We start from the raw sequence: 14,218 nt of genomic DNA on the forward strand, positions 1-14,218 counted from the left end.
AAATTCCCATACTGATTTTTAATTGCCTATTAGATTACAATGTGTACAACTTTGCTTCTGCCATTTTTTCCCCAACATTTGAGGCTTTAATGAAACAAATTGGTTACACATGTATCATTCAAAGTATTTTCCGTCACCAGCCGCTACTTTCACCCATCTTTCAGGCAGTGTATGAATACCGTGTCGAAAAAAATGTTCATCTTTTGAAGCGATCCACAAATCGATCCAATTTGTGACTACTTCATGAGATCGGAAGTGTTGGTCAGCCAGGCCATGCGCCACTGATCTAAACAGGTGATAGTCAGAGGGAGCAATGTCTGGAGAATACGGCGGGTGGGGTAAGACTTGCCATTTTAAAATTTCCAAGTACGTTTTGAACTCTTTTTGCAACACGGGGTCGAGTGTTATTGTGTTGCAAAATCACTTTATCGTGCCTCTCGCTGTATTGCGACCATTTGTCTTTTAATGCTCTGCTCAAACGCATTAATTGTGTTTGATAACAAGCACCTGTGATTGTTTCACTTGGTTTCAACACCTCACAGTACATGTCGCCGAGCTGGTCCCACCAAATGCAGAGCATAATCCTGGAGCCGTGAATATTCGGTTTGACCGGCGATGTGGAAGCATGGCCAGGATATCCCCATGATTTTTTGCATTTAGGTTAATCGTAATGAAACCACGTTTCATCTCTGGTCACACTGAGATGCAGAAATCCCTTCCGTTTTTGCCTCTGAAGCAACTGTTCACAAAAACACAAGTGCCGTTCAATGTCTCTTGGTTACAGCTCACATGGAACCCAAGTTCCTTCTTTCTGAATCGTACCCGTAGCCTTGAGACTTTCTAAAATGGCTTGCTATGTCACTCCCACTAATCGTGCCAATCCTCCTCGGGTTTGACACGAGTCTTCTCTCGGCAATGTCTCCCATTCTGAAGCTTGGAAAACTTTCTCTCTTCCACCACTATGCCGGTCTACGACATTAAAGTCACCGTTCTTGAAGCATTGAAACCACTCACGACACGCTCTTTCACTACCGTACGTACTTGAGAGCATTCGACGAGACTCGGCCGCTGTTTACTTCATATTGAAACAAAACAGTAACACCCAAATAACGAGAATTAGGCTCGTAAACTGACATTTTCAATCGAGAACAACTTTATGACTTGGCCACAAATCAACTAATGTTTGAATGAGGTTATGATGACTGAGGTCCGAGCTAACTGCCTGACGTCTGCTATCTGTTTCTTTCAACCGCTGCTTACCATTGGTTACCTATTGGCAAACGGCGGTAGCAAAGTTGTACATCTTGTATTACTTTAAGAGTTTATAGAGTGTAATTGCAAATGTCGTGAATAGTATGCAGTGGTTTTAAGCAGAACTAAGTTGGATTGTTCGTCTTGCAGACAGTAGGACTGCCCCGCCATGTCTTGCCGCCACGTCAACTCTGGCGGCTACCGGTGCTCGCGGGCATCCCTCCCGGCACACCGCGGCTACTGCCGCCAGCACGCGTCCCTGCTCCACCTCCCGCCCCCGGTACCTGCCCCGTCGCAACCGTCCCGCCGGGGCGGCAGGGGGGGCGGAGCCGGCAGACCGGTGGCGACACCTGCGGCCGTGACTGTGACTGTGCCGCACAGTGCACCCGAGGCGAGGCGACGGAGCTCTTCCGTCGGGCGCACGCCGACCGTCGAACAACTTCTCGGCCGCATAGACCGGCTCCGTGCTTCCTCTCCGAGTGCAGAGTCGGCGTGGTCGGAAGACAGCGACCACGAGACACCGACACTCGGATCGTCACGGCAGTATGCTGGTAGTGGTAAGTCCGTTGTGGTGGCCTCGATTATGTACAGTGTGATGGAACATTTCAGTTGTGTCGTTGTCTTTCACAGACTTGTCATGAACGGGAGTGACCTTTCTGATAGGGGTGTGTGTGTGTGTGTGTGTGTGTGTGTGTGTGTGTGTGTGTCTATATATATATATATATATATATATATATATATATATATATATATATATATATATATATATATAAAAATGAGATAATCGCAGGAACATTTCACAGTGGCTTCATCAGTTTTGAACAGCCAGTGCTCATCCTCCAACTGTCAGTAGTTAAAAATAGGAAACAAAGACTCATTCCATAATTTACGATATCTGCCAAGCAGATATCTACATAGTGATAGAAAAGAATAAAATGATACCTAAAGGCTCACGTTACAAGCGTTTTCTGTTGCACTGTCAGTACTGCTGAAAGCTATCGTAGCTAGAGGTCCAGGTTTCTTAGGTAGAGTGAAATCCTCCTGCTGCCTATTGATATACATCAATACCTGTGGAAGGAATTTCTGGCAGGCAGATTTTGTAGGTACACTCATTAGAGTAATGAGATAATGTATTTAAATCATTGTGTGCCTATTGTAGAGGATGTGGGTGTGCTGTGGTAGAAAATGGTGGGTCAGGATGAGTCAGAAACCATTCAAAGGCAGCGCAATCCATTTTTTACTCCGAGCTCGGGCCGACATTTGGCAATGTCGTAACGTCAGGCTCGACCCACAGACCCGGAGACGAAGTGTCGTAGTAATCGTCAGCAGCTACTGTATTTAGGGTGGCCCAGACGTGGTGTAACCTTGCATAATAGATATCCCCTGCTGGTAGTGAGCTACATCAGGGCCGATGTGGCAAGCTGGCACGGCCCGCCAAGTACGAGACGGTCGATTCGTGGAGACTGGTGTTGCTGGTGCCATAGGGCCTCGGCCCTCCGGGCAGTGACCGGACACCTGACACTTGGTCGCGTCAAGATGACAGTCGAGTAGAGAGGCCCGAGGGCAGAAGCCGGCCGTGTGGCAGGCGTCGACGTGATGGCTCACCGATTCGGTGACTTACCCAGGCCTACAGCCAGTTTTTATAAGCACAGAATTGGGTTTGTTGTGGTGTTGCCACTGCAAATGTCACTTATGGTTTGTGCCAAAGTGTCCCTGGTTTCAGTTAACTAGCTGGGTGCTGAGTGGCAGGTGGGTGACTGCAGCCAGCAGATGCCATGACACAATGCAGTTTGAGTGTATTGATGCAAGTAGCTCTTTTTATGGTGTCGAGCTCTCTTGCCATTCCACCCACACCATTGTGCCCCCTCTGCCTCGTTAGAAATGCTGAATCTGAAGTGTTTTAATTTTATTTATTTATTGTAAAAAAAAAATGTTTAGCAAACCATATGCATTTCTCTAATGAAACTCTCTCTCTCTCTCTCTCTCTCTCTCTCTCTGTGTGTGTGTGTGTGTGTGTGTGTGTGTGTGTGTGTGTGTGTGTGTGTGTGTGTGTTTCCACATCTTTTTGTAAACCACCAAACAGATTTCAACCAGACTTATTACATATATATCTTACTGTCAGACAAGAATTACTGTTGAGGTAAGAACCACTGTTCTGGAGATATAGTATCATAAACACTGAGATGCCTGAAAAATGCTGGATCATGTGTGAAGTTTTAATATATTTATTCTTTACTACTGAGACATTCCTGCAGTCTAGTCAACTTGGGGAAATCCCCGACACCTTGACAGTGCTTTTGGTAGCATTTCAACTGTGAAATGCAAATGGCCATAGGTAAAACTATAGCGGTCTATAGCGATGTTTACAAAATAACGACGTAGAGAAACGAAACAGCTACACCCAGCGTACAGAAACTGTCCAGGATACTGTATTTATACTTCTTCTTTTGTATTTATACATTTGTAAATTATGCATATTTCTTTGTAGGACTGTTCCGTAATTTCAATTGTGTTTTCACAAAAATATGGAAATGAAACTTTTTTTGATATTACACTACAAAAAACAAAGATGATGTGACATATATGTCTGCTTGTGTCTGTATATGTGTGGATGGATATGTGTGTGTGTGCGCGAGTGTATACCCGTCCTTTTTTCCCCCTAAGGTAAGTCTTTCCGCTCCCGGGATTGGAATGACTCCTTACCCTCTCCCTTAAAATGCAATCCCAAAACATGATGGAATACATGAAAAATTACTTAACACAGAGCATGGACAACCCAAATTAATTTTTAGTTGGCACGATTCTAGCAGCATATATTTTCAGTTGATTCACATTGCCCACTTTGCTCGCAGCAAGTAATTCTTATAACTTTGAAATCTAATGTAGACATAGGGCTACATTACATATCCATCTACCATCACACCCAGAATTTTGTATTCACATTTGGCTTCGTACTCTTATTTTTGGACTTCACTCACTCAAAACTGAACAGTCACTTTCCAACCTAGCCTAAAACTCTGGCTACACAATGCATTAGGAAACTCCTGTATCTTTACGTGTAATGTCTTTGGATCCACATATTTATTCATTCTTTCACCTACTGGTCAGTTGACTACTGATTACAACTGGGATAAAATTCAGTCCATGAAAGAATAAAAAGTGCACCCTTCAGATTGCCAACACTGTGTCATGTGGGAGTAGTGTATCTCCATTGTTTGCTATTTACTCGTTGCCTCATCTTCACAATCAACTAAAGAAAAGCAAAATTACACACTCCCTCGAGAGTATGAAAGTGTCAATAAGTTGACTGTGAACTTTTTTAAGGAATAAAATAAACTGTTTAAAATTTATATGCAACTGTGGAAAACGTATTGTAGAGTGCATGAAATGTCTCTTGGACTTTGCAAAATTTAGTTTCAGATTGTGTAGAATCTATGGTAAATTGTACTACTAACTGCACAAAATGTATCAAAAACTGCATAAAATGTACCACAAACTGTGTTGTATATATTGTGAACTATGTGAAATGCATTAATTTGACAGAAATGCTTTGAAGGACATTTCCACCAGGAAAAAGAAAAGAAAAAACACAGAAATAAATAACAAAACTTCTTTGACGATAGCAATAAACACATACAGGGCTCAATTACCATTCAAAATAGTGCAACACCTCTATGAACTTTCTGCTTCAAATGAATATTTGCCATCTTGCAGAATATTTACTGTTCACCATTTATTTGCATGTTGTTCACTTGATTATATTTGTCACAAGTAGCTAGCAGAATGCTTTGAGTATGTTCCTTCAGCTAAAATGATTGGAGTGTACTTTTCGCAAGATGTGGGGTCCCACATTCTTCACAATTTGCAATGGAAGCATTTGCATTGTGCCTCTGGGTTCCATATCTCAATTGGTAAAAATGGAACCCGTATGGAATCTACTTGCAAAAAACAGTTTTTTCTGGCCAATAAGTCAAATATAAATGAAACCAATTGAAAAAAGAAAATGGTTTTGTTAAATTTTAATGCACAAAACCAAAATTAGTAAATCTGCATATCCTAGCCAAGTCAAATCAATGTTAGCTCGTATTTATAACGATAAGACTGACACGCTTAATTCTGTCATTGATGTAAACTTCAGAAAATACACACAGCTTTTTCCTGACGAAGCGACCGTTGGTTGCGGGGGCTGGAATTTTGTGTGTATGTTTGTGTGTCTATCGACCTGCCAGCGCTTTCGTTTGGTAAGTCACATCATCTTTGTTTTTAGTTATATTTTTCACACGTGGAATGTTTCCCTCTATTATATTCAGAAAATACACATACGCATACTACTACTACTGCCACCTACTAGTTCTTCGACATGGCCTATTATGAAACTAACAGCATCATCTATTGGTTCATTGGTGTGCTATACTGTCACTAAGGTAAACACACGAACTACTAAGCTGAGCACAGACTCCTACAACTTTAAATTAATATTTTTTTGTGTGGTGTGATTTTGATAAAGCCTACATGTTGCCCTGAACTATGCTCAAATTACCTGTGAAAACCCCATTAAAATTTTTCCAGCAGTTTTTGAGAGTAGTGTGTTCAGATAGGCAGTAAGGATGGTTTTACAGTTTTATTATTAGTACTCACCAAGTACACATAACGGACGTGGAAACGTGCATGCTTTCAGAGCCAGTGGCTCCTACTGGCAGAAGGGCTGAAGGGAAAGGAAGAAGGATGAAGGAAAAGACTGGCGAAGTTTAGGAAACAGGAAGAGTTGCAGAAAAGTCACGCAGAATCCCAGGTCAGGGGAGCCTCATTCTACGGGATGTAAACTCCCCTGACCTGGAGTTCCGGGTAATCTTTCACCAGCTCTTCATCACGAGTCCTTGTCTTTCATCCCTCATCCTTTCACTTCAACCCTTCTGCTAGGAGGGGCCACTGGCACTGAAAACTCTTGTGTTTCCACATCTTTTATTTGTTTTCCCTGCCACTGCTTGGAGAGTGCCATTTTTATCTATCCACACTACTTTGCATAGTCACTGCTCAAAGTGTGGTCTTTTACCTGATCCAGTACTAGGATCTAAGAGCACTAGGCAAGAAATTAGTCACCCCCAGAAGACGTAACACTAAATACTGCATAACACGGTCGCTTGTGTCAGCAACGGTATCAATTTGGAGACGAGAAGCATCCGTAAATGTTTTCAGGCATGCGGTATCCAGCTGAAACCACTCACTGATAAGCAGATCCGATAGAGCTACCAAATTACAGGGATGTCGATTGCTGTGTGTCACATGCAGTTCCGAACAGTCCCCGACATTTTACTAATATATGACTCCTTAGCGGACCGGCCGGTACGATATGGTGCCAGCAACTTCATCAAATTAGAAATGTTTGTTTGCAGCCCTATGAACACAGTTGTCATCTTGGAACACAAGAATGTTGACAGCAAACTCATTAAGGAGTCATAGAAGAAAAGGGAACACTAGAGCACCAAGAATGTTAAAATTGTTGTGTTAGCAGAAGAGCCAACACTGTGTTACGAGTGGAGGCCGAAATGCACGCGTTTTAGCTTACTGACGTGAGGTCTGGAACATGACAAGGAATGAGAATTCAGAAAGCGGACATAATTAGTTTGATACTTAACTTTAATCCATTAATGATTAACGTCGCTCTTGACGGTACATGATTCACAATATTGTCTGTTCAGAATACATTCTTGAAGTAATTTCTTATAGTAACTGAATATGGCGCCTTGCTAGGTCGTAGCAAATGACGTAGCTGAAGGCTGTGCTAAACTGTCGTCTCTGCAAATGAGAGCGTATGTAGACAGTGAACCATCGCTAGCAAAGTCGGCTGTACAACTGGTGCTAGGGAGTCTCTCTAGACTAGACCTGCCGTGTGGAGGCGCTCGATCTGCAATCACTGACAGTGGGGACACGCGGGTGCGACGTATACTAACGGACTGCGGCCAATTTAAAGGCTACCACCTAGCAAGTGTGATGTCTGTTGGTGACACCACAAAAATAAACATCGTAGTTCATGTTGATGGTAACCTGAATGAGTGTGCACAAGTCCTGGAACAAAAAACAATGCCAGAAAGTCACAGAACCACTGCCAGCAAGAGCTACACACTGAGGATTAAATGTTTGACTGACTTTTGGTGCATTCAAGGGGCAGAAATTGTAATTTGCTGGACTGCACTACATGCGCCTTTCAACTACTCTCCAGTTTCTCTGTTGATTGGATAACTTGCAATACCTCAACTAAACTAACTACCACAGTTTTTGTGTACCAGGGAGCCGCAATGCACAGTGCTTGTCCCAGTTAGCAGGTGGGATAAATACTGACAGGCCACTGGTATCTCATATTATTATACCCAGTATCAGATCATATGAAGGAATGGACTATGACCCTACTTGCACAGACCCAATGATGTGAATGGATATGGGGGGAAGGAGTAAGAAATCTTAACACACATAAATGATTTATGAGCCAGCACAAAGAGATATGTTCTAAAATAGGCACAGAACAATGTACTCTTAGCTTAGGGCAACCTCCACTGACACAGACAGATTCAGAGAAGAACATATGGAACCAGCATTCTCCTATAACTACACAAGTTTAACTGAGAAAACACTTCATGGAGAAAATCCTGAATAACGAGAACTAGGTTTTGGCAACAAAAGAGTGGGAGGGGGGTGTCAGACTTCTGTGGACCTTACTGCATGTCTGGTCGGCACTGTTGCTCTCACATCATGAAACACTTGCAATCGGCAAATGACTGAAATGGCGATCAAATCTGAGTATCGTTACTAGACTGAGCCCAAAGTAATGAGCCATTAAGCTTTACCACTGCATGTCTGAATGTACCTGTGGGCGATTGGATGTCACGAACGAGACAGCAGCTGGTGGACCTTTCAAGAAGACATTCCAGTATGGCCTGGAGTTGCGATGCTCTTTGGTTTTGTCAATTGTCTGTACCTCACGCTAGTCTGACTACAGCTGAAAAAAGTAATTCTGATGCCAACTTGTTGCACAGTGAAGTCGTTAGCTATCATCTGTTGGGTCATAGAACTTGCCGCTTCCTATTTACACCAGAGGTTTCCTAACCTGACTCAGCCTCGGCTTTTGGGGCAGAGGCTTTTATGTGTTCGCGTGCACCACAAGACCCAGAAGACATCCGTTTAAACTCAAATCTTTGTAACAGCCACCGCCATATTGAACAATTTATTAATCCTCTCAAAATGACAGCAGCTGAAATCTTTATGGAGTTACTATTTCACGATTTCTTTCATTTCTGTAACTATTTAGGTGCTTCAATTCACAGTTGAATCTTCAGATACATCAAAATAAAATAGATATACAAATTATCGATAGAGCAGCTGTTTTTTCCTCATCGGTATGTACTGAATCTGTCACCCGATTTCATACTCATTTCTCAACTCATTCCTTGTTTCTGGCTCCTGCACCCACTCACACACTCGTCACTTCATAAGTCAGTCTTGGAAGGGTACGCGACATGATGGGTTATAACTGAAGATATGAATCTTTGTGTACTACTGTGAGCAATGGCCTTTTCCAAGGTGCATAACTTCAAATGTCCACTGATTGCAGTTCCCCTCACAATGGTTGCTCAGGAACTGGTAGAGATGGACCTGCATTCACCGACACCAAATGTCAGATTTGAGACCAACTGTCATTGACAGGAGACACTAACAAACTGGGCAACTTCATACACATTGGCCCACATCCTTTCGTCTTTCCCTCTCCTTCCCTCTTTCCTGATGAGGCAACAGTTTGTTGCAAAAGCTTGAATTTTGTGTGTATGTTTGTGTTTGTTTGTGTGTCTGTCGACCTGCCAGCACTTTCATTTGGCAAGTCACATCATCTTTGTTTTTAGATATATATTTCCTACGTGGAATGTTTCCCTCTATATATATATATATACACACACACACACACACACACACACACACACACACACACACAAAAATTCAAGCTTTCGCAACAAACTGTTGCCTCATCAGGAAAGAGGGAAGGAGAGGGAAAGACGAAAGGATGTGGGCCAATGTGTATGAAGTTGCCCAGTTTGTTAGTGTCTCCTGTCAATGACAGTTGGTCTCAAATCTGACATTTGGTGTCGGTGAATGCAGGTCCATCTCTACCAGTTCCTGAGCAAACATTGTGAGGGGAACTGCAATCAGTGGACATTTGAAGTTATGCACCTTGGAAAAGGCCATTGCTCACAGTAGTACACAAAGATTCATATCTTCAGTTATAACCCATCATGTTGCGTACCCTTCCAAGACTGACTTATGAAGTGACGAGTGTGTGAGTGGGTGCAGGAGCCAGAAACAAGGAATGAGTTGAGAAATGAGTATGAAATCGGGTGACAGATTCAGTACATACCGATGAGGAAAAAACAGCTGCTCTATCGATAATTTGTATATCTATTTTATTTTGATGTATCTGAAGATTCAACTGTGAATTGAAGCAATACTTCGTTGACCAAAATTTTGGCTCTTAATCGTACGACCATCTTCAGTGAGGACTGTTAATCGTACAACTAGCTTCAATATGAGTCAGTTACTAAGTTCTGAGCATCTCATATGCATACTCATATGCAGAAATGCTAAAATCACATTGTTCATGGTTCCTCTGAAAGGGCACGGCCGCCTTCCTTCCCAATCCTTCCCTAATCCGATGAGACCGATGACCACGCTGTCTGGTCTCCTTCCCCAAACCAACCATCCAACCACATTGTTCATAGATATAATATGGACTTGAAGGAGCATGCATCACAAAAAAGGCAATTGGCACAATAGCACCATAAATGAAACCTTGTGTCTTAAGATGAAAATTTAGTGAGCTTTGAGTCAGCAAATCTCCAGTGTATACAAATTAGTTGGATAATTTTTAAAACAGTTGTCAGTTGTTGAAATGAAATGCCAGGCAGCAAAGACTGAAAGCAATAATTCCTCTGCGAACACAAACATGAAAAAAGTGCTTTCCATGAATTTCCGAGATGGAAGTCCTTTTTTCTGTGGAACAAGTTGTCTGACAGCTACATTTCCACAGCTTCACTTGACCATTGGATCCCAACAAGATGACACCATGACCAGTATCTTGACTTTGTTGTAATCCACAGAACAGTCAAGAGAAATATAGTATTCAGCTATTGCAGTTTTCTTGGGCTGTAGAAGACGAATGTGTTGTTGGTGTTCAGTGGAATCTTCTTTTACAGTGCATATGGTTCATCCTATACAGTGTGTTGAGAAAAAGCATCATACATTCCTATAGGAGGTAGCATTGTTCAAAACTAGAAGAAAGGTCCTGTAATGATATGTCTGGAAACACACACCTGTTGGGTATATGGGCCAGTCCGTCCACTCATTGCCATCCATCTGTTAGGTAGTTGCAGACACTATAGGGAGTGCTGCATGTAATATCCACGCATCCTGACATATCCTCCAGTCCTCTGAATCGTGCAGTCTTCCATACACACCTGGCTTCATTCTGATTGCGTCTCTCATACATTGCTCACACACTCTTGCATCATGTGCACTTTATTGATAGGCTAGGCATACACTGATGCCTTGAAATGTCCCCACAGCCAGAAATCTAACGGATTCAGATCTGGTGAACAGGGATGCTGTGCTACCAGACCACCATGACTAATGCATCGCCTACAAAATGTTATGATGTGGTCACAAGATTTGTAGAAAATGGGGTGGACCCATTGTCCTTCTGCAAGGGTAACACTCACCAATAGTGTAGTAATTCACCATGCAGAAATTGACGATAAACAGCACCTGTTAATTTATATAATAAAGTGTATGGCCCTAAAAGTCTTTTGCTCACAATTCCTATTCATACATCAATACTGAAACGAACGTGATGTCTCACGTCCACTGTTGCTCGAGGATTTGCATCTGCCCACTTGTGCTTATTGTGGTAATTTACTAGGCCATCTCTTGTGAATTCTGCCTCATTTGTAAGTAAAATGCAGGCTGTGAAATGTGGATTTTCAGCCCATATCTCAGTAGGTACTGATTTCCGGACATATAATTATTAGGAGAAATGTTGGAACACGTGAGGCAATACTGACCTTATGCCTTATCTTAGAAGCTAGATTAAAGAAAGGCAAACCTACATTTCTAGCATTTGTAGACTTAGAGAAAGCTTTTGACAATGTTGACTGGAATACTCTCTTTCAAATTCTGAAGGTGGCAGGGGTAAAATACAGGGACCAAAAGGCTATTTACAATTTGTACAGAAACCAGATGGCAGTTATAAGAGTCGAGGGGCATGAAAGGGAAGCAGTGGTTGGGAAGGGAGTGAGACAGGGTTGTAGCCTATCCCCAATGTCATTCAATCTGTATATTGAGCAAGCAGTAAAGGAAACAAAAGAAAAATTTGGAGTAGGTATTAAAATCCATGGAGAAGAAATAAAAACTTTAAGTTCACCGATGACATTGTAATTCCGTCAGAGACAGCAAAGGACTTGGAAGAGCAGTTGATCGGAATGGACAGTGTCTTGAAAGGAGGATATAAGATGAACATCAACAAAAGCAAAACGAGGATAATGGAATGTAGTCGAATTAAGTCGGGTGATGCAGAAGGTAATAGATTAGGAAATGAGACACTTAAAGTAGTAAAGGAGTTTAGCTATTTGGGGAGCAAAATAACAGATGATGGTCGAAGTAGAGAGGATATAAAATGTAGACGGGCAATGGCAAGGAAACCGTTTCTGAAGAAGAGGAATTTGTTAACATCGAGTATAGATTTAAGTGTCAGGAAGTCGTTTCTGAAAGTATTTGTATGGAGTGTAGCCATGTATGGAAGTGAAACATGGAAGATAACCAGTTTGGACAAGAAGAGAATAGAAGCTTTCGAAATGTGGTGCTACAGAAGAATGCTGAAGATAAGGTGGGTAGATCACGTAACTAATGAGGAGGTATTGAATAAGATTGGGGAGAAGAGAAGTTTGTGGCACAACTTGACTAGAAGAAGGGATCGGTTGGTAGGACATGTTTTGAGGCATCAAGGGATCACAAATTTAGCATTGGAGGGCAGCGTGGAGGGTAAAAATCGTAGAGGGAGACCAAGAGATGAATACACTAAGCAGATTCAGAAGGATGTAGGTTGTAGTAGGTACTGGGAGATGAAGAAGCTTGCACAGGATAGAATAGCATGGAGAGCTGTATCAAACCAGTCTCAGGACTGAAGACCACAACAACAACAACAACAACAGAATAAGTGACCATTTTTTGAACCACCAGTATAAATTTAACACACTGACAAAGAACTTTGTAGATATGTGCCTTTTGTGAAAGTGGATCATCTTTGACAGAATCTGCACTAGCCATTTTGACTGGTGGCTGGAAAATCGTATGCAGTGTATGCTACTCCATGAAGCTGGAAGTTTTTGAAGAAACATTTCTCACATGTGGAAGAAACGGAATAGATTTTGCATCCATTTCCTGTTCCTTTTGTTTGCCTGGCATTTTCATTTGCATAGCTCTTGTAATTTCAAGTTTTGTTTATGCATTTTTCCTAAAATGTCCTCCAGGTGTACTAGTACTGTCAGTGTCAGTGTCAAACACCACATAGACTGTATATTAACGTTTTAAGTGCACTTGTGGTGGCAGCTGGAGGATAAAATAGTATGAATGGATTTAAAGTACACACAATTCCCTAAAAACTAATCCAAAAATTATTGAACTTGTACATCCAAAAACAGTAGATAGCTATTCATCTCCCACTCAGTTGTAAACCCAATATTTCATGAATCAAATTCAAATTCTAAAATAAGTCTACCAGTTAAGGCTCATCGTTGGCCAAACTACAAATGTGTCATCAATCCTGCCGGTCTTAAAACTGCAGAGTTCAGCACTTTTTCTTCAAAATCCTTCATAAATAAATGGCTTTCCATAGTGACACTGTCAGTCAGTTCAAAATATTGCTTGTGGTTGTTGTTGTTGTTGTTGTTGTGGCCTTCAGTCCTGAGACTGGTTTGATGCAGCTCTCCATGGTACTCTATCCTGTACAAGTTTCTTCATCTCCCAGTACCTACTGCAACCTACATTCTTCTGAATCTGTTAAGTCTATTCATCTCTTGGTCTCCCTCTATGATTTTTACCCTCCAAGCCGCCCTCCAATGCGAAATTGGTGATCCCTTGATGCCTCGGAACATGTCCTACCAGCCAATCCCTTCTTCTAGTTAAGTTGTGCCACAAACTTCTCTTCTCCCCAATCCTATTCAATACCTCCTCATTAGTTACATGATCTACCCATCTAATCTTCAGCATTCTTCTGTAGCACCACATTTTGAAAGCTTCTACCCTCTTCTTGTCCAAACTAGTTATCGTCCATGTTTCACTTCCATACATGGCTACGCTCCATACAAATACTTTCAGAAATGACTTCCTGACACTTAAATCTATACTCGATGTTAACAAATTTCTCTTCTTCAGAAACGCTTTCCTTGCCATTGCCAGTCTACATTTTATATCCTCTCTACCTCGACCATCATCAGTTATTTTGCTCCCCAAATAGCAAAACTCCTTTACTACTTTAAGTGTCTCATTTCTTAATCTAATTCCCTCAGCACCACCCGACTTAATTCGACTACATTCCATTATCCTCGTTTTGCTTTTGTTGATGTTCATCTTATATCCTCCTTTCAAGACACTGTCCATTCCGTTCAACTGCTCTTCCAAGTCCTTTGCTGTCTCTGACATAATTACAATGTCATCGGCAAACCTCAAAGTTTTTATTTCTTCTCCATGGATTTTAATACCTACTCCAAACTTATCTTTTGTTTCCTTTACTGCTTGCTCAATATACAGATTGAATAACACCGGGGAGCGGCTACAACCCTGTCTCACTCCCTTCCCAACCACTGCTTCCCTTTCATGTCCCTCGACTCCTATAACTGCCATCTGGTTTCTGTACAAATTGTAAATAGCCTTT

The 14,218-nt window shown here is 41.8% G+C and overlaps 1 protein-coding gene across 3 annotated transcripts in view; it reads left to right on the forward strand.

The window, feature by feature from the left end:
* Positions 1 to 14,218, forward strand: part of LOC124719954 (serine/arginine repetitive matrix protein 2-like) — a 327,019-nt gene that overhangs the window by 140,108 nt on the left and 172,693 nt on the right. For all 3 annotated transcript variants that reach the window (XM_047245163.1, XM_047245165.1, XM_047245164.1), the window contains exon 2: positions 1,402 to 1,808. In XM_047245163.1, coding sequence (XP_047101119.1) covers positions 1,421 to 1,808 — 388 coding nt within the window. In that variant the 5' untranslated portion in view covers positions 1,402 to 1,420. The remainder of the gene's footprint in view (positions 1 to 1,401; positions 1,809 to 14,218) is intronic.

This window comes from Schistocerca piceifrons, chromosome 11 (genome assembly GCF_021461385.2).
Source record: "Schistocerca piceifrons isolate TAMUIC-IGC-003096 chromosome 11, iqSchPice1.1, whole genome shotgun sequence".
NCBI classification, from domain to species: Eukaryota; Metazoa; Arthropoda; class Insecta; order Orthoptera; family Acrididae; genus Schistocerca; species Schistocerca piceifrons.